This window comes from Lynx canadensis, chromosome B1, assembly GCF_007474595.2.
Source record: "Lynx canadensis isolate LIC74 chromosome B1, mLynCan4.pri.v2, whole genome shotgun sequence".
NCBI lineage: Eukaryota > Metazoa > Chordata > Mammalia > Carnivora > Felidae > Lynx > Lynx canadensis.
Window position 1 is genome coordinate 74361058 of NC_044306.2, and position 20322 is coordinate 74381379.

The 20322-nt window shown below is 42.6% G+C and overlaps 1 protein-coding gene across 8 annotated transcripts in view; it reads right to left on the bottom strand.

Moving 5' to 3' along the window:
- TRIM2 (tripartite motif containing 2) overlaps positions 1–20322 on the bottom strand; it is a 119258-nt gene that overhangs the window by 24247 nt on the left and 74689 nt on the right. For all 8 annotated transcript variants that reach the window (XR_003968289.1, XR_003968288.1, XM_030312889.2 and 5 more), the window contains 3 exons: positions 15573–15724; positions 14221–14401; positions 12635–13358 (listed from right to left, as the gene is read on the bottom strand). Coding sequence is in view for 6 of the 8 variants with exons in the window: in XM_030312889.2 (XP_030168749.1) it covers positions 12635–13358; positions 14221–14401; positions 15573–15724 (1057 nt within the window). In the remaining 2 variants the exon portion in view is untranslated. The remainder of the gene's footprint in view (positions 1–12634; positions 13359–14220; positions 14402–15572; positions 15725–20322) is intronic.

Sequence of the window (20322 nt, forward strand, 5' to 3'; positions counted from 1 at the left end):
AAAATGAACTATTGGGACCTCATCAAAATAAAAAGCTTCTGCACAGCGATGGACATAATCAGCAAAACTAAAGGGCAACCGACGGAATGGGAGAAGATATTTGTAAACGACATCAGATAAAGGGTTAGTATCCAAAATCTATAAAGAACTTCTCAAACTCAACACCCAAAAACAAATAATCCAGTCAAGAAATGGGCAAAAGACATGAGTCCACTTCTCCAAAGAAGACATCCAGATGGCCAACCGATACATGAAAAAATGCTCAACATCACTCATCATCAGGGAAACACAAATCAAAACCACCATGAGATACCACCTTACACCTGTCAGAATGGCTAACATGAATAACTCAGGCAACAATAGATGTTGACGAGGATGCAGAGAAAGAGGATCTCTTTTGCATTGTTGGTGGGAATGCAAACTGGTGCAGCCACCCTGGAAAACACTATGGAGGTTCCTCAAAAAAATTAAAAATAGAACTACCCTACGACCCAGCAATTGCACTACTAGGCATTTACCCAAGGGATACAGGTGAGCTGTTTCGAAGGGACACATGCACCCCCATGTTTATAGCAGCACTATCGACAATAGCCAAAGTATGGAAAGAGCCCAAATAAATGTCCATCCATGGATGAATGGATAAAGAAGATGTGGTATATATATATACAATGGAGTATTACTCAGCAATCAGAATGAAATCTTGCCATTTGCAACTATGTGGATGGAACCAAAGGGTATTATGCTAAGCGAAATTAGTCCGAGAAAGACCAAGTATCATATGACTTCACTCATATGAGGACTTGAAGATACAAAACAGATGAACATAAGGGAAGGGAAGCAAAAATAATATAAAAACAGGGAGAGGGACAAAACATTGAAGAGGAGACTCTTCAATATGGAAAAGAAACAGAGGGTTACTGGAGGGGTTGTGGGAGGGGTGATGGGCTAAATGGGTAAAGACATTAAGAAATATACTCCTGAAAGCATCGTTGCACTATATGCTAACTAACTTGGATGTAAATTAAAAAAATAAATTAAATTAAATGGTAAAAAAAGAAAGAGAGTCTCCTGAAACAGATTTTGGGGTTTAGGAAATGAAATTGGCAATGGAATTAAACTCAGAATAAACTGAACAGAACTGCTGGGCAGAAACATCTTACTTAGACCACCTGGTTCTCACCATGTAACCGAACCCAAGTCCATCTGCCCAACGCCCAGCAAAGTCAATCACTTGGAGGCATGGAGTATGCTGCAAGGAAAGGGTTTATCCAGAGGCCACCAAAGGAGGACATGGGAGGACAAGCCTCAGGTCTGCCTCCCTGCAGGAGGAGAGTCCAGGAATTTTAAAAGGCAAACAAAAAGGTCTGGGTAAAAACCTGCAGCTATGGTTCTTAGTCTGCGGCTGTGGATTAGTCCCAGTCCCGTTAACCCTTTGGTTACCAGCTTCAACTAGACGTACACGGTAGTCGTTTTACTGAAATCCTGGACTCCACTCCATCAAGTTTACTCATCACCTCTGTATCTCATCTACTCTCACTAACACAAAAGAAAACTTTGAGATAAAGATTCTCAAAAGAACATCTTCCATGTTGCAGAAGAAAGGTTCTATTTCATTTCAAATGTTATCAGAAGAGATGATGTTTTATACTTGATCTGCATAGATTCCCTATAATGTGCATGTACATGATATCAGCTAACACTCTTTTAAAATGATGTGTTGGTATCTGTTGGTCGAAGGGGAAGGGGTGTTTAGCCCTTGAGGGAGGATGTGCCAACATGGTATTAGCTTTTGGTCATTCCCTCTGATGTCTGAATAGCGGGGGGGTGAAGAGGTACAGCAAAACTGAAGGACCAGGAAAAAAAATACTTCTTCTCAAAGGCACAGTCTATAAATACTTTTTTAAAGGTAGTGGGGGCAAGGCCACACAAAACTTAGCTTGTCAAAAACATTTGATAAAAACATGGAAGTTATTAGCAAGATAAGTTACTAAGGACCAAGTAACGAAACATAGTAACACAGCAAGAGTCCTCCAACTGAGATTGGAACATGAACTAAAGAAGTGACTCCGTAAAGAAACCCCAGGCTATTCTATATTCTAGGTCCTTGCTTACATAAAACTGGAAGTGTAACCATGGCTTAGAGGACACACAGGTAGTGGAAAGAAATACTTAAAATAGGGAGGGGAATAAAAGCCACCTAAACAGAGTAGATGGACACTGGTGCTGTGCTTCTGGTCCACATAGGGACAGAAACCTGCCTGCAGCCCTCTTTTATCTAACCATTTGTCTATCCTGCTAAAGACAAAGCCGATTCTACTCCAAAAAGGCTCTGCAGGCAGCAGGCTGGCGTTTGAAAGGAAGGAAAAAATTATGGAGAGAATGGTACTTTAGTAGAAGTTAAGGGGTGCTTTAGTCAAAAAGATTTAATTTTCCTTCCGAAAATATAAGAGGTGATGTTGAAGGAGGGAAAATACATGTGCACAAATTACTGACACTTTTTTTCTTTGCAGAAATAAAGACACATTTCCAAGTGCAGGTAACACTCGGGAGGACATTCTGTTGGACCCCATATCAATACCATTTGGAACAAGGTGAAGGAAGGGTCTATGCTGAGCTTGAAATGAACTGAGATGTTCAGCGCCTACCAATACTGGGTCATAAGAGCAACGGAACCTTGTCACAAAAGACCACACTGTTGGAAAGAGGTTCTACAGCCTCTACGGAGCTCCGGGTGTTGGCCCAGCTCTTATTCTCGGTCTCAAGTTAACTAGAGCTTGATCCTGTTGCCCCACATATAAATAAGATCACAGGGTTGAAAGAACATCTGTTAGTCCCAGTTTGCTTATATATTTTTGAAAGAGCTAGATGGAGCAGGCACTCCCATTTTAATTTTATAACATTTGTTTTTAAAAATCTTTTTCTTCAGCGGGGCGTCTGGGTGGTTCAGTCGGTTAAGTATCCGACTTCGGCTCAGGTCATGATCTTGTGGTTCATGAGTTTGAGCCCTGCATTGGGTTCTGTACTGACAGCTCAGTGGCTAAAGCCTGCTTCGGATTCTGTGTCTCCCTCTCTCTCTCTGCTCCTCCCCCGCTCTCTCTCTCTCTCTCTCAAAAATAAAAACATTTAAAAATTTAAAAAATATATATTTTTAAGCCACATGGATTGGTATCCAAATAGCTGGGGTTGGCATGATTGGTAATACCCTCTGATTCTTATGAGCATCTTTGATCTTGTCAGAAATTATTCATCACCATTTAAAAAAATTCTACTTGAGTCTTAAGCACAGCAGGGTCACAGTGTTACTCCTGAAGATCAAAAGAAACCACCAGCATATTCTTGAGGAACAGCTAACACTATCTTTACTAGCAGATAAACTACAAAAATCTTGATGATGAGCAATAATGTGGAACTATAGTATATTATCATTATGCTGAAATGCGTACAATCCAGGTGTTTATAAAGTGTCTTGGGATCAAAATAAAATAAATAGAAATTCCAGAACTCAGAAATAATTTGGGATCATGCTTTACTCTTCAAGACTTTTAGTATATTCTATTTAGACTATAGAAAAGTACTCCCATTCCAAAGTATTCTACTATATGATGAAAACTAGTTCTTTAATAATGAATATAAATGTATAACACAAACATACATAGTACTTACAACATCTTTTCCTGACTACTTTGATGTACAAGACTTCATTTGTTGGTTACATTTTGGCTAGTAAAATGAGTAACACCAGTTTTAAAAGTAATTATAAATAATTTGGCAACAATTCCATAAGATAATGAAACTCGTTTTTCCCAGATGTTAAGCTAGCTGATGAAGCATGAAATGAATTTTTAAGCCAACAGCTTCTCGTCTGTGCACCACCCCCCAGACACTCCCCCCATGCCTCCAGAAGATTACAGAAGGGAAGCTCCTGGATTGGAAGAGGTGATCGAAACTGCACACTTCCGAATCCCACCCCCATTCCAACTTACTATGAAAATGAATGCAAAGTAAATCTAGGTACTTTGAATGGGATAACGCAAGAGGATGACACTGATCAAAATATGGGGTCTAAAATAGGATTTTCAAATTAGCAGGTGCTTAACAAATCTTTGATGAATGAGTGAGTGCTCAGATACATTATTAATGACTGAGTAAATTACACCCCACATTACATCATGGAAAAACGAAACATTCGGTAATATTTATAGCACTTTCATAATATGTTCTCTCGTGTACTCCCTGTAACAACCCCATGAAGCAAGATAAATATTATTGTTCATTTTATAGGTGAGAAAACGAAGCTAGACACATCACAAAGGTAGTAAAGACATAGAGAAAAGAATAAAACTCAGTTTTCCCACTCTTTTACATAATACTTTTTCTAATATGCACATTGTTGTTTTTTTTTTTTTTAATTTCAAATAACCTCTACACCCAACGTGGGACTCAAACTCATGCCACCAAGATCAAGAGTCTTAGGCTTTACTGGGGTACCTGGGTGGCTCAGTTGGTTGAGTGTCCGACTTTGGTTGAGGTCATGATCTTGCGGTCTGTGAGTTCGAGCCCTGCGTTGGGCTCTGTGCTGACAGCTCAGAGCCTGGAGCCTGCTTCAGATTCTGTGTCTCCCTCTCTCTCTGCCCCTCCCCCGTTCATGCTCGCTCTCTCTCTCTCTCTCTCTCTCTCTCTGTCAAAAATAAATAAACATTAAAAAAAATTTTTTTAAAGAAGAGTCTTAGGTTTTACTGACTGAGCCAGCCAGGTGCTCCTGCTTCTTTCTAACTGGACTTTAGAATACCAGGTTTTTGGGGTGAAGATAATGACCTCTGAGCTCCTATGGATCATGCTTTCTCCATAAAACCCTTAGGAGTTCCATTCCTTATCACATGGTATTTTAACTGTTTAACTGTCTCTCACTAAACTGTTGAGTTCCCCAGGGCAAGGGCAACATCTGTCCTGTTTGTTGTCGTACCCCCTAACACAGCACAGTGCCGAGCACTCAGGAAATATTAACGACATCTTTTCCCACTTGAAATGCAAGAAGAGTTCTCAAGCATGAGATTCTTGAAGGGGTGTGCCAGGGTCCCTGTAAAGACTTCAGATGCCAAATTAGCATGATCTCTCTCCTCAGAGATTTTAGGGTGGAGAGGTGGTGGTTTGGAGAGGTGAGGCAAGGGAGAAGAGGCATAAAATATCATATCTTCCTATAAAGACTCCAAACTTACGTTAAGTGATTTTACACATCCATTTTACATTATAAGACAGCACACTGTTCTCGAGTACAAAAGAGTACTTCACTCAATACTTCTCCCCGACACATTAAGGTATGGTGTATGAATTACATCATTTGGAACAATTCAACTGCAATGCTTTCACTCCCTCCCACATCTTCTGGCTTTCCCTTTGTTCAAAGACTTTCTTTGGTAGCTGACAAAACCAGCTCATGGTAGTCAGCAAACTCTTGACAGTGCAGGGAAAAATAATCCCCATGTTTCATCAACAGATGCTCTAAGCTACCTCCCTAAACTCATTCAAGATGGTTTTCAAGTACAATATCAGAATTAACACAATAACTCATTCACAGTGGGCATATAATTAAGTTTTCAGGCGTGGGAGGTATCAAATTTCTCAACTTTGGAAAACCACAGTAGTTAAAGGACATTTTAGACGAAGAGGAATCGTTGTGCAATTAAAAAGGCATGGGCGTCAAAGGCACAGGCAGCTTGGGTCCTAGCCCAGCAATCTGAGCCCCCATCCCTTCAGTGGTAGGGATAATTATATGCTGTCCTGATAATTGGCTCTTGAGGGGCAGGAGCTGCGGGAGGAGCTCTGATTTGTAGCCTCTGCCCACTCCTGTAGTGTAAATGCTCCCATCCCGGCTGATTTCCAGCTACTGACAGGGCGTCACTGAACAGTGATGGGGAGGCAGAGGGCACGCTGGCATGCACCACATATTATGTTGTGGTAGGTATATTACACCGTGGGGGCATTAGCAACTGAAAGCGTATTATCCCTACTACAGAGTTTAAGTAAGATGACATATGGAAATAGACTGCACAGAGCCTGGCTCAGAGAATGCTTAGTCTTTCTTCCTGAGTCCGTTCCCCATCCTTTCTCCCTGAACCACACTGAAGCTCATGATTTAAAGTAACTTCTCTCAGGGCACCTGGGTGGCTCAGTTGGTTAAGCGTCTGACTTCAGCTCAGGTCATGATCTTGTGGTTCGTGAGTTCGGGCCCCGCGTCCGGCTCTGTGCTGACAACACAGAGCCTGGAGTCTGCTTTGGATTTTGTGTCTCCCTCTCTCTGCCCCTCCCCTGCTCATGCTCTTTCTCTCTCTCAAAATTAAATAAAAATGTTAAAAAAAAATTCTTAAATAACTTCTCTCTACTTTTCACTCCCAAATTGATCTTTATCACTGACTTCTTTACTAAGCTCCAAACCTACACTCCAAACTGCCTACAGTACACTTCAACCTGGTTGATCAAAACTGAAATATACATCCCTTCCCCTGCCTATCCTTACCTTGGTTGATAAGAATAAGAATAAAACAGCCAACATTTATTGCCTCCTTACTACGTGCCTGTACTGTCTGAATACATTTTACATATATTATTTTGATCCTCACCATATGAAGTATGTGTTAATACCATCCCCATTTTACAGATATAGAAAGTGAGGCACAGACGGTTAAATAATTTCCCCTAAATCATACAGCTAATACATAGCAGGATGGGATTTGAATTAAGCACTCAGGCTTTTCAGTTCTTTACTATGTTCTTCACTGCTTAGGTTAACTATTACTTCTACACTATAGCTATGAATAATAGGTTACCTAGTATTACCTACTTTGCCTCTCTAAAGTGCATTGAACATCATTCAGTGCCAGGCACTACTCTAAGCTCTTTGGTGTATCAGTTCATTTAATCTTCACAACCCCTTATGAGGTACATTATTCTTATCATACCCATTTTATGGAGGAAAGTGAGGCACTGAGAGGGTAAGTAACTTCCCCAGGACTGCACAGATGAGAAAGTGGCCATGCTGGGGCCGGGACCCAGGGCAGTTCAGCTTCAGAGTGCACAGCCTGAACCACTGTTCATTCACTCTACTGCTCCACATCCCTACAGCATTCAAGCCAGACATCAAGAAGTTTGATTTGGTCACCGAGCCCTGCCCTCTCCCTCCTGAGCATTTCTAAATCTCCCATTTCCTCTCCACTCCATCACAACACTCTTAATCTGCCACGTGTAATAGCTCGTGTGGACTACTGCAGGAAGGGGGCAGCTTCCTGCTTCCTGGGAGAGACTTCGGAGGAGTCGACCTCCTAGAAAGCCCCCCAGGCTCTATGGAAACAAGCAGCTGTAGTAACCCACTGTACCACTTTACACGGTGCAGTGCCTCCCCATTGCCCACACAGCTACGGGTCTCAAACGTCAGTGTGCAGAAGCATCACCGCAGCTTGTAGAATGCAGATTCCTGGCCCTCCCCAGAGACTGAGAAACACAGGTATAGAGAACAAAGTCCAAGCTCCTTATCAAGGAAACAACCTTTTCTCTGCTTCTCCTTCCTTTGAGGCTCCAGGAAGATGGAATCATTTATGGTTCCTTGAGATATTCAGTTTCTCACCTTCATGACTTTGCACCTGCTCTCCCTTCATCTAAAACCCCCTTGTTTCCTTCCATCTGACACTCTTTCTCTTTCAAAGCCAGCTTAGGTTTAGATATCATCTCTGGGACGCGTCTGTGACTCCCCACCACCTGCCAGCCTCCTCCCTGCCACCCCAATTTCTGTATCTTGATTCAAACTGAAGGTACATTTTTTTACATTATCTTTCTCCTTCGGACTGTGGCCTCCTCTAGGTCAGACTCAGAATCTCATCCCTCTTTATACCACAATCTAGCCAAGTGTCTGGAACATAGGAAGTGTTGAGACAGCAGAATTCCATCTAACTTGGGGGTTGGATAATTGGTGAAGAAGGCAAAAATTTAAGTCAAATTTACCCCTGAAAATCTCTTATGTCACCCAGAAAGTGATGATTCACTTTCACGAATACACAAAACCAACACATTATTTACGGTTGTCGAATGAACCCTAATACATGTTATTATGAAAACCATGTATCCTGCGGCTCCTGGGTGGTTTAGTCAGTTAACTGTCCAACTTCGGCTCAGGTCATGTTCTCATGATTCGTGAGTTTGAGCCCTGTGTTGGGCTCTGTGCTGACAGCTCAGAGTCTGGAGCCTGCTTTGGATTCTGTGTGTCTCTCTCTGTTCCTCCCATGCTCATTCTCTCTTCTCTCTCTCTCAAAAATAAATAAATAAGCATCTAAAAAATTAACAGAAAAAGAAGAAGAGAAAACCATGTATCTTCAAGCACAAAATCAGTGCCATGAGAAGCTCCGTATGTGTAAGACCAGTTGAGGGAACAGCAGAGTCATGGTTGCTCCTCCTGGCCCAGGTGTGCAGCTGAATTCCAATGAGTTCTGGATTACATGTGGCAGCCTTCGACACATGCACAGAGGGACTGCTCAAATCGTGCATGTTCTATTATCACGCGCCCAACAGCCTAATCGTACAGAGAGACTTAAAGTTCTAAAACAAAGGTGAAGCCAGGGCGCCTGGGTAGCTCAGTCGGTTGAGCGACCAACTTCAGGTCAGGTCGTGATCTCACGGTTTGTGAGTTCGAGCCCTGTGTCAGGCTCTGTGCTGACAGCTCAGAGCCTGGAGCCTGCTTCTGATTCTGAGTCTCCCTCTCTCTCTCTGCCCCTCCCCCACTCATGCTCTGTCTCTCTCTGTCTCAGAAATAAACATAAAAAAATTAAAAAAAAATAAGAAAATAAAACAAAGCTGAAACTGTAAAAAAAAAAATTGAACTCTTCTTTTTTTGTTTGTTTGAATATAATTTATTGTCAAGTTAGCTAACATACAGAGTATACAGTGTGCTCTTGGCTTTGGGAGTAGATTCCTGTGATAAGTTGAACTCTCCTAACTATTAATATAAACTCTACCTGTTGTAGCCAACAGCACAGAAGTTGAGAAGACAAGTTCTTAGAAGGCCAGCAGTGTTTGTCTGACATTGCCTAGCACAGCTCCTGGCACGAGAATACATTTGAATGACTGCCCTCGAGCTTAGTGTGTTGCTGCCTATCTGTGTGTCCCTGGACCTCAACACTGGGACCTGACAATGGTGAGAAGGAAGTTAAATCATGCACATAGGTCACAACTGGATCCTATTCAGATGGGCAAAGTACTTATGCAAAGTAGTCGTCTGGGTACTGTTGGGGTTATAAATGATTAAAGACATCATCCTTGACATCAAGTGATTTACAATCTTATCGAGAAGTAAGACCCACTCATAAATAATAATAATCACAATGGACTCTAAAGGAGAAGGTGGTACTTGAGGGAAGGATAAAATTGGGGAAAGAATTCGTAGATAAGGTGCCTGGTGTGGTGGGCTCAACACTGATTTGTCCAGCCTCACCTCCAGCAAGTGCCCTCACTACTTCCATCCCTCTCTCTCTGCCCCCCTGCATCTGCTCACAGGACGTGTCCCTCGGAAACGTCAGTCATGTTCACTCCTGTTCACCTTGCCTTTCCTCCCCACGCTGATCCTCCTACCTGGAATGCCAATTCCACCTGTCAACCTCGACAACTCCTCCTCTTTGTTCAGGTCCTCCTTTAAATTCTTTCTCGTTTTTGTAGCTTTCCATCACCTAACGCATGGTATGAACACCTAACACATGGTGGTCATACATCTGTCACCCCAGACTGAAAGCTCCTTGAGGGAGGAGATCTCATTTCTTTCATCTATATACTCCCATCACCTGGCATAGTGCCTAGCAGGTACCAGGTGTTCTAGATATGCTTTTGGAGCTATATTATTGCACAGTGAGTGGTGCCTTTTGGCTAGACTCTGGATAAGAGCATAAAGTTAAGGAGAAATAGGCCATAAGACCTGCCTTCCTTTCTGCCCCTACATAATAGATGCTTAACATCTCCCAAAGGAGACCATGAGGGTGAGGCCCTAATCCAATATAACTGGTGTCCTCACAGGAAGAGAAGGAAACACTAGGAATATGCATGCATGGAGGCACAACTATATAAAGACGAAGCAGCAAGAAGGCGGCCGTCTAGAAGACAGGGCGAGTGGTCTCACAGGTAACCAACTTTGGCACCACCTTGATCTTGGACTTTCAGCCTCCAGAACTGTGAGAAAATAAATGCCCTTTGTTTAACGCACCCAGGCTATGGCATTTTGTTATGGCAACCCTAGCAAACTAAGACAGCATATTTACTTTGTGAATAAACTCAGACATAGTGCTGTATGTCAGGCATTGTTCTAAGCTCTTTACAGATGTTTAAACAATTAAAACGCTTTCCCACCAGGCCCAGTGAATCACCAGTGAATTCTCAACGGGTAGGAGGCAAGAAGAGTATACCTCCTTCTCCCTGGGGCAGGAGCTGGGAATTCAAAATCAGTATTATTGGGGGGAAACAACACCCTCAGAGGTACATCGAGTGAAAACCACAGGTGGAGATGATGGAGATTAAAATTAATAACAATAGGAAAATACTAGCTACCAGTAATTGAGCACTGAGTTCAGAAAGGGTAAGCTACTTGCTCAACTGTTGAAGAGAATTAGAGTTCAGACCCAGATCTTTGCCTTTTTCTACTTGGCACACTGCTGGGGTAAGCAGACTGAGGTCACTGGCTGGAGCAGGGGGTGGGGTGGGGGGCGATGGGGTAAAGGTTGAACAGGTGACTGAGCGTGTTCTCAATGGAGGAGATCAGTGGGCAGCAGGGAGGTAAGTTTTTTGTTTTTTAAGAAAAGGTGGTAGGGAAAATCTAATGACCTTCATTTGCCAGGTGCAATCCAATAGTTCTCGTTTATTTAGCTCCTCCAACATACCAGGCATTAAGCTTGAAACTCAGAACAGTTCTGAGAAGCAGATATTTGTGTATTTTAATTTTATGGACATGGAAACGGGAACGCAGACAAGGTGAGAGACCTGCCCCCGAGTTCAAGTAAGTGGCAGAACTGGAGTGGCGGACCTGGGAGGCTCCTAACCCCACCCCCGCCCCAGCTCATCCATTCTGCTTTGCAGATGTAGCTACAGATTCTGCACCCACACTGTCCGTATGGCCAGTGCATGTAGGAGGGCCTCCATGCTCGGACCAGACAAGTTACATATCCTGTCATGGTCTTTACAAGACTCCGCCAAAAGTATTAGCACAGAGCCGCTCTGCCCAAGAATGTTCCAAGGAGCCTGGGTTTCCCAAGATGTTTCATGGAAAACGTTCTCTGCTTGGAAAAGTCTGGTGGAAGTGCTGCCTGTTATCCCTCCCTTGCCTCGGAGACTAACAGCGAACACTGGTAGATTCTAAAGGTTCTGCAGTTAAAAAAAAAAAAAGGCTCTTTCCTTCAATGAGGCCAAGGTCTCCCCAATCTACTTGACCCAGAGGCAAGGTGTGTCAGTTAATATACTGGGCAGCACCTCTTAAGAGGTGTTGCAACACAGGACTTAAGAAGCAGATAGATAAACAGGATGGAGCTACTTTTGGAAACATTAACTAAAATGCAGGCTTTTTTCTTAAGAATTACAAAGGCCATTGATATTTACATTTAGTCTGCTTTCTACTGAGAAAATAAAGTTAAAAAAAAATCAGAGGCAATAAACCAAACAAGGGAATTTGAGATTTGCATTCTCAAAATCTATTGGCTTATCCTAAAACCTCATGCTTCTGCCCCAACCCCATTCCATTCTCCAGATTTCCACCCACCCTCCCCTCTTTGGGGCTGCTCTCCAGCTACACCCAGCTGAAAGTGACCACAACTTACAATGCATCCAGCCCCCCCGCCCCCCCCCCCGCAAGCCCAGCCCTTACATTGCAGAAACGGTGACAGGGAGGCATCAGACCTTCTGCCCACAGCGCGGCCAGAGCTGGCATATGTCAGAGAAGCAATGAAGTTATCTGATACAACAATCAACGATCCCTCTGCCTTTGGGTTAGGGAGGAGCACTCTCAAGACATTCCTATGGAGGGGTGGGGGTGGGGGTGAGATTGCCAACATTTCCTTTAAAACTTCCGGATTGTGAGTACTGTGATTTTTCTATTTCTCTTTTTGCTTATTTTCGGCTTCTAATTCTCGACAATTAATTTGTAGCACTTGTGTTACAAAGGAGGAGGAGGTAGGAAGAGCGAAGAAAATGGGGAGAGGGGTGGGGGGAGAGGAGGAAGGAGGGGGAAGGAGGGGGAGGCTTAGGGACGAGGGGGAGTTGGAAAGAGAGGGGGAAAAGAGCTGAACAAGGGAGGAGAAAAAGACTGGGTGGGGAAGACTTGGGGGGGGAGAAGGAGGAAGGGAGAGAGGCTAATGGGCAAGGGGGAAGGGAAGGAGGGGAAGAGGGAGGCAGAAGACAAAAAAGGGCAGGAGAAGGAGGGAGGAGAAGGGGAAAATCAATCACAAAATCTCCGAAGAAGAAGGCTGAATAAGCTCACCCGGTAACATACACCGGTGTCTCCCAACACGGTCAGGTACAAGCCCTGACCTGCAACGTTCCCGTTTGCAACAACACTTTCCCAGCTGCCCCGTCACCAAAGCAACGCTCAGGCACCGGCGCGGCGATGCTTTCTCCTTACCCACTCGGAAGATCAGATCGTCTTCGATGGGATTCTCTTTTCGTTTCCCAGTGCTGTACATGCTCGCGGGTCTCTTCACCGCTTTCTGCTTGACATGGCCGCTCCCTGGGGACTTAACGCGCCTCTTCACGCCCTCGGTGGTGGGGGACACGTCGGCCGACCGGATCACCTTCAGCTTGAACGGGCTGCCTCGGATGTGCTGGTCGTAGAGTCGCAGAGAGAGGGTAAAGTCCCCTTCCTTCTGGACAGTGTACAAAAACTCGTACGTGCCGTTTTTGTTGTCGAGTATTTCTCCGTCCGCCACGCTGCCGTCGGGAGTGCTCAGCTCCGCCGTGATGTAGGCGTTGCCGGTCTTGCACAGCTCCCCGTCTTTGTCCTTGGTCGTTATGGTAACGGACATGGGCTGCCCGATGATGGTCTGCCGCAGCCCCTCGCCCGTGGCCACCGTCTCGGAGGCGACGGCGTTGGTGGTTAAGATCGTCCCGAGGTTGTGGATGGACTTCTTGAGCCCTTCGGTCTCCACGATGAAATCCAGCTGATCATTTTCACGCGGGTGCAGCGGGAAATCCTGATCGGCCAGTTCGTTCAGCTTCTCGCTCATCTGCTTCTTCACGAGCAGCACCTCCGTCTCCGTGCCATGGTTCAGGGCCTGCGCGGTGAAGTTGCTGCAGCTCTTTATATTCTCCTGCCCCTCGAGCAGAGTATCCAGCTGCGACTGAAGGACCTGTGGGGTCAAAAAGCGAGGCCGGGTGAGCGCTTCTCAGCGCACTGCATGGTGCGCGCTTGGCGCGCCGGGGCAGCGCCCTCCGCGGGCGCCTACCGCGTCCTGCACCTGCCCCCCGCCGGTGGTTCTCCGCAAGTGGTATTTAATTTGGCCCACTGAACCAGCTTCTAATGCGTGATTCTGAATTGCATTCGCAGTACCTTCTCGTTCCCTTCCGCCTCGCCCAGACTCTCCCACACACATATTTCTTGGGTCATGTGTTTTTGGTAGGGACAAGCAGAAACGTCACCACCAGGAGCCGGGAAAACAAATTGCTATGCCTGGCATCTGAACTATTAATTATTCAGTATCTCTCTGTAATGTCCTAAATTCCCCTGTTACCACCCAAAGGGACAGAAACCAAACAAAACTCTCCACACCCGAATAGCAGAAGCTTTTGATCCCTGGTTTTGTGACTGGACATGTTAAAGGCTGCAGTCAGGGTTCACTTTGAAGTTGACTAACAGGTTGGTGTGGATGAGAGAGCAATTAAGAGACTATTAGATATTATAACTTAAGGAAGGAAAATAATCCAGTTTAACCGTAAATCCTGAAAGCATTACTTTATATTCATTCTTGCCTTGTGTCAAATCATAAATTGGTACTTAAGGTTACAGAATCATAGAAGTTTGCCGGAAAGAGGAAGGAAAAAATAGCTGGGTGTGCCATGAAATGAAAACTAGTGTTTACCATAAAACAGTGACACTTAAGGACCCATCTAAGTCCCCTTTGCTGTTCTTAGAACACAGTAAGCTGGTGCAGTGAAATACTGGGGGTATCATGTCTCTTACAGGATTATCTACAAGAATGGCTGGAATCTTACTTTATGTTTGAGGCCATAGTTGACTTCCAGTTCCATAAGCAGTACGCTCTTGCGCACGTTTAAAGTCTTCTGGAGCTCATCAAAGGTAGAATGGATGTCATCCACAATGCTGGCCTTTTGGTTGGTTAACTGATGAATGATTTCTGAGATGAACTGAAGGGCAGAATCTATTTCTGGGAGCCTAGAGGACAGTCATTAAAGATCATTATTTAGCATCAACCCAGAAATAGCAAAACATCTACCTAAACACTATGTTTTGTCAAAAAATATTTTCTTTGCCTTTCATTATCTTTAAAAAGTAATAACTGAAGAACAGAATGAATAAGACATGACATAATTACTGCCTTTGAGAGAAGAGACTCTGAGGGTCCATGTGTACTTCAAGTGTTCAGTCATCTAATTTTACTAATTGATGGTACAAAGCCTTGAGGCTCTCTGAACCCCATGGCTTCTCCTCACTCTGAATCAAGCCTTCTCAAACTTAACACTATAATGTTGTAGGTCACATACTTCTTTGTTACAGGGGACTAGCCTGTGTGTTATGGGATGTTTAACAGCATCCTGTCTTCTACCAGATGCCAACAGCAGCCCCCCCCCCCCAAGTTATGACACCAAACTGTCTCCAGGCATTGTCAAATGTCTCCTGGGGGTATGCGTAATTACCCACAATTGAGAACCAGGTTCTAAATGTATAGCTAATCCTAATTAGTTTTATCCTAATCATATGAAAAACTTATCCAAATTCAGTTTCCTGAGAACATTTTTCAAATTTCCAAGTTCCTTTAATTATTATAGAATAACCACACTTTTCTCATTACAACTATTGGTGACAAGATTTACTTTCAGCTGGTTGTTTATTTCCTCTCTTTGGTCTTTCTTTTGTATCACACAGCTACTCTGTTCCCTCATTTCCATGCCAAAGAGAAAGCCTGGAAGCAGGAAAACATAAGGAAAATTGAGCAATCACTGATCAGTACCATTTGCTGGGCTCAAACAGAGAGGAGCCAATGACAGTAAACACAATGGTCCTGTGTATGTCAAGAAGAGCAGCTAAGAAAGGCTCCTCAGAGAGCCTGGTTTCAGGCATGAATTTCAGAAGATCTGCTGAGAGCATTTTCCTGGAATGTATTTTATTCACTTAATCATCCTAAGGTACTGAAACAAAAATGCCACCCCTCTTAACATAAGGGCGTTGGAATTTGACCAAGGGGTAGGGGGTGATCCTAATCACTCACTGGGGTTCATGACTACAGACACACAAAGGAGAATTTATTTAGGGAGCATGAAACCACGGAGACAAGAGATCGGGAGGCCAAGCCTCACACAAGACAGCCAGGGGGAGGTGTGTGCACCTTTTGTTGACGGCATCCAACTGGACCTGGAGTGAGGCCTTGTGTTGCTCTACCACATCCTTGAGGGGGACTGTGGGATGTTCTGCGTGCTCCCCCTCAGTGCACTCTCGACACATGGCGGTCTCACAAGACTGGCAGTAAAAGTCCATCACCTGCAGGTAACACAAAAACAATTCCAGGTTCAAGGCCACTAACTGAGGGCTTACTGGGCACTAGGCCTGTAGTAGGCATCCTCTCATTTCATTCGCACAGCTTTCCCAGGATGTAGGCGGTATGTCCAGTTTCACAGAAGAAAAGGAAGGATACATTTTTATTTTTTTTTATTATTTTATTTATTTATTTATTTATTTTTTAATGTTTATTTATTTTTGAGACAGAGAGAGACAGAGCATGAACAGGGGAGGGGCAGAGAGAGAGGGAGACACAGAATCGGAAGCAGGCTCCAGGCTCTGAGCCATCAGCCCAGAGCCCGACGCGGGGCTCGAACTCACAGACCGCGAGATCGTGACCTGAGCTGAAGTCGGACGCTTAACCGACTGAGCCACCCAGGCGCCCCAGGAAGGATACATTTTTAAGTGCCAGGTCTCAAACAGAGGTGGGCCAAGCTGCAGCGGTGGCCACAAAGCCAGATTTTCTGTGGTTACTCCCCTAGAGCAGAACAGTGTGGGGCTGTGATGCTCCAACTTCTTGATCTTAGGACCCTTTGCCACTCTTCATAAACTATTGAGGACTCCAAAGTGCTTTTATTTATGTGCATTGTATCTACAGATATATTAAAAACTGAAACAAAAATTTTAAAAAGTAACTAAAAGCAATAATAAGCCCACTCGATGTTAACATGAATAATATAAAACATGAAAAATAACTGTATTTTGAAAAACAAGAAATTTTGTGACAATAATGGCATTGTTTCCCACTTAAAAAATTTTCTTCAGTGTCTGGGTTAATAGTAGACAGCTGGATTTTCATATCTGCTTCTGCATTATATCTGTTGTGATTGCACACATCATGTTGTCTCTGGAAAATTCCACTGTACACACTTGAGAGAACAAGAGTGAAAAAGGCACATAATGTCTTAGTATTATTTTAAATACAGTTTTGATCTTATGGACTGCCAACCCACCCCCACAAAGGGTTGGGGGACCCATGAGGGTTCCTGGACCATACTTTGAGAACTGATACTCTTTCTATATGAGACAAGCCGGGGTGCCTGGGTGGCTCAGTTGGCTAAGTGTCCAACTTCAGCTCAGGTCATGATCTCACGGTTCATGAGTTCAAGCCCCGCATCGGGCTCTGTGCTGACAGCTCAGCGCCTGGAGCCTGTTTCAGATTCTGTGTCTTCCTCTCTCTCTCTCTCTCTTTCTCTGCCCTCCCCCGCTTACACTCTGTCTCTCTCTCAAAAATAAATAAACATTAAAGAAAAAAGAGATATAAGCTGTACTGAACAATTTGTATCCTGGCTCTACCACTTATGTAAAGGTTACCACTTATGTAACCTCAAATTTTCCTTTGTCAAATGGAGACGATAATAGTAACCTAGAACTCAAAACTGCACAAAGAACTCAGATGTGGCACTGGCATGATGTAGCAGCAGCAATCATGATGATGATGATGATGATGGTGATGGTGATATCATCAGCTTATAGGAAAATAAAGGTACCTTATCCTGATTATGATGAACTCTCAGTAGCAATATAACACAAAGCCTATTAAGTCAGTTTCCTTGGGAAGGCATTTCCCTATTCTCTCAGCTGAAAATAATTTTGAATTCCCAAGATACTCTTGGAGGGATCTTTTTCTTGAAGTATAACACATGTACAGAAAATGGCATCAGTCAGGGCACCTGAGTGGTTCAGTCGGTTAAGCGTCTAACTTCGGCTCGGGTCATGATCTCACCACCCGTGAGTCTGAGCCCTGCATCTGGCTTTGTGCTGACGGCTCAGAGCCTGGAGGCTGCTGCAAATTCTGTGTCTCCCTCTCTCCCTTTGCCCTCCCCGGCTCTCGCTCGCTCGCTCTCTCTCTCTCTCTCAAAATTAAACATTAAAACAATTTTTTAAATGGCATAAGTCTTATTAAAGGTTAGTGGATTTTCATAAAGTGAATCCTCCTACCAAATCACTTTTATTTATACCCCAGTTTATGAAATATTTATAAGATTTTAAGTTCCTGAGCACAGGAACTCTCTTACAAAAAGCCTAATTCCTTACACAAAGTAAGTATTCAAAAACTACTCAATGAATGAATTGAATGCTGTCTATAAAAGACGCATTTTAGAGTCAAGGACACAAATACATTAAAATTAAAAGGGTAGAAAAAGATATTCCATGCAAATAGTAGTCAGAAGAGAACTGGAGTGGCTATTCTGAGACAAAATAGATTTTAAGACAAAAGTTGTTACAACAGACAAAAGAGGACATTATGTAACTATAAGATGATAAATTCATTGAGAAGATATAACAATTATAAACAAATATGTACCCAACAACAGAGCCCCCAAATATATGAAACAAAAACTGACAGAATTGAAGGGAGAAATGAATAGTTCAGCAATAATAGTTGGAGATCTCAGTACCCCACTTTCATTAATGATAGAACAATTAGATGGAAGATCCATAAAGAAATAGAAAGTTTGAGAATTATAAACCAACTAGGCCTAACAGACATATAGAACACTCTATTCACTAACAGAATACACATTTTTGTCAAGAACACATAGGACGTTCTCCAGAGTAGACCATATATTGGGTAAAAAACTCTCAATAAGTTTTAAAAAGATTAAAGTCATACGAATATTTTCTCTAGCCACAATGAAATCAAATTAGAAATCAATAATAGAAGGAAATCTGGAAAATTAACAAATATATGAAAATTAAATAACTTACTCTTACACATTGAGTCAAAGAAGAAATCACAAGGGAAATTAGAATATACTTTGAGATGAGCAAAAATGAAAACACAATACACCAAAACTTATGAGAGAGTTCTCAGAGCAAAATTTTAGATGTAAATGCCTAGTTTAAAAAGAAGAAAAATCTTAAATCAATATAGCCTAAGGTTCAACCTTAAAGAACCAAAAAAGAGGAACAAATCAAAACCAAAACAAAAAGAAAGAAAATAATAAAGATGAAAGTGGAGACAAATAAGATAGAAAACAGAAACACAGTAGAGAAAATCAATGAAACCAAAAGTCGGTTCTTTGTAAAGATCAAAAAAATTGACAAACAGGATACTAAGGACAGTTGTATGCCAACAAATTGAGTAACATAGATAAAATGGACAAATTCTTAAAAACACACAAACTAATAAAACTGACCCAAAGAAGAAATAGAAAATGCAAATATACCTATAATAGGATATCGAACCAGTATTCCAAAAATGTCCAATATAGAAAGCCCATGACCAGATGGCTTCACTGATGAATTCTGCCAAATATTTAAAGAAGTATTAACATCAATCCTTCCAAATTCTTCAAAAAATAGAAGAGGAGGAAACATATGCTAACTTATTCTATTAGGCCAGCAATACCCTAACACAAAAGCCAAAAAACATCACCAGTAAAGTTCATATCCCTTATGAATACAGATGCAAAAATCCTTAACAAAATACTAGTAAACTGAATCAAGCTACATATAAAACAGGTTATACGATACGGTCAAGTGGAGTTTATCCCAAGACTGCAAAGGTAGTTCACATACAAAAATCAACATATGTAATACACCACACCAATAGAATAAAGGGGAAAAAAACTCCACATGGTCATCTCAATTGAGGCAGAAAAAAACATCTGACAATTTCCAACACCATTTCGTGATAAAAACACTTATCAATCTAGAAATAGAAGAAAAGTTCCTCAACTTGATAAAAGGTATCTACAAAAATCCTATACCTAACATCATACCTAATGTTAACCCCCTAAGATACAGAATGAGACAAAGATGTTCACTCTTGGGGTGCCTGGGTGGCGCAGTCGGTTAAGCGTCCGACTTCAGCCAGGTCACGATCTCGCGGTCCGTGAGTTCGAGCCCCGCGTCAGGCTCTGGGCTGATGGCTCGGAGCCTGGAGCCTGTTTCCGATTCTGTGTCTCCCTCTCTCTCTGCCCCTCCCCCCGTTCATGCTCTGTCTCTCTCTGTCCCAAAAATAAATAAACGCTGAAAAAAAATTTTTTTAAAAAAAAGATGTTCACTCTTGCCATTTATATTCAGCAATGTACTAGAAATTCTAACCAGGGCATTTAGGCAAGAAAAAGCAATAAAATGCATCCAAATTGGAAAGGAAGAAGTTAGAATTTCTCTATTCAGAGATGATATGAACTTATATACAGAAAACTCTAAAGAATACACCAACCCCCACCCCCACAAAAATATTAGGCCTAACAAATGAATTCAGCAAAGTCGTAGGATACAAGATCACCAAACAAAAATCAGTTGTATTTATATACACTAGCAATGAACAATCCAAAAATGAAATCAAGATAATTCCATTTATAGTAGCATCAAAAAGAATATAAAATACTTAAGAATACATTTAACCAAGAAGGAGTAAGACTTGTACACTGACTTCTACAAAACATTGTTGAAAGATACTAAAGAATACCTAAATAATGGAAATGAATGTAAAGATATCCCATGCTCATGAATAGGAAGACTTAATACTGTTAAGAGGGCAACATTCCCAGAATCGATCTACTGATTCAGTGAAATACCTATCAAAATTCAAGCATCGTTTTCTCACAAAAGTGAACAAACTATTC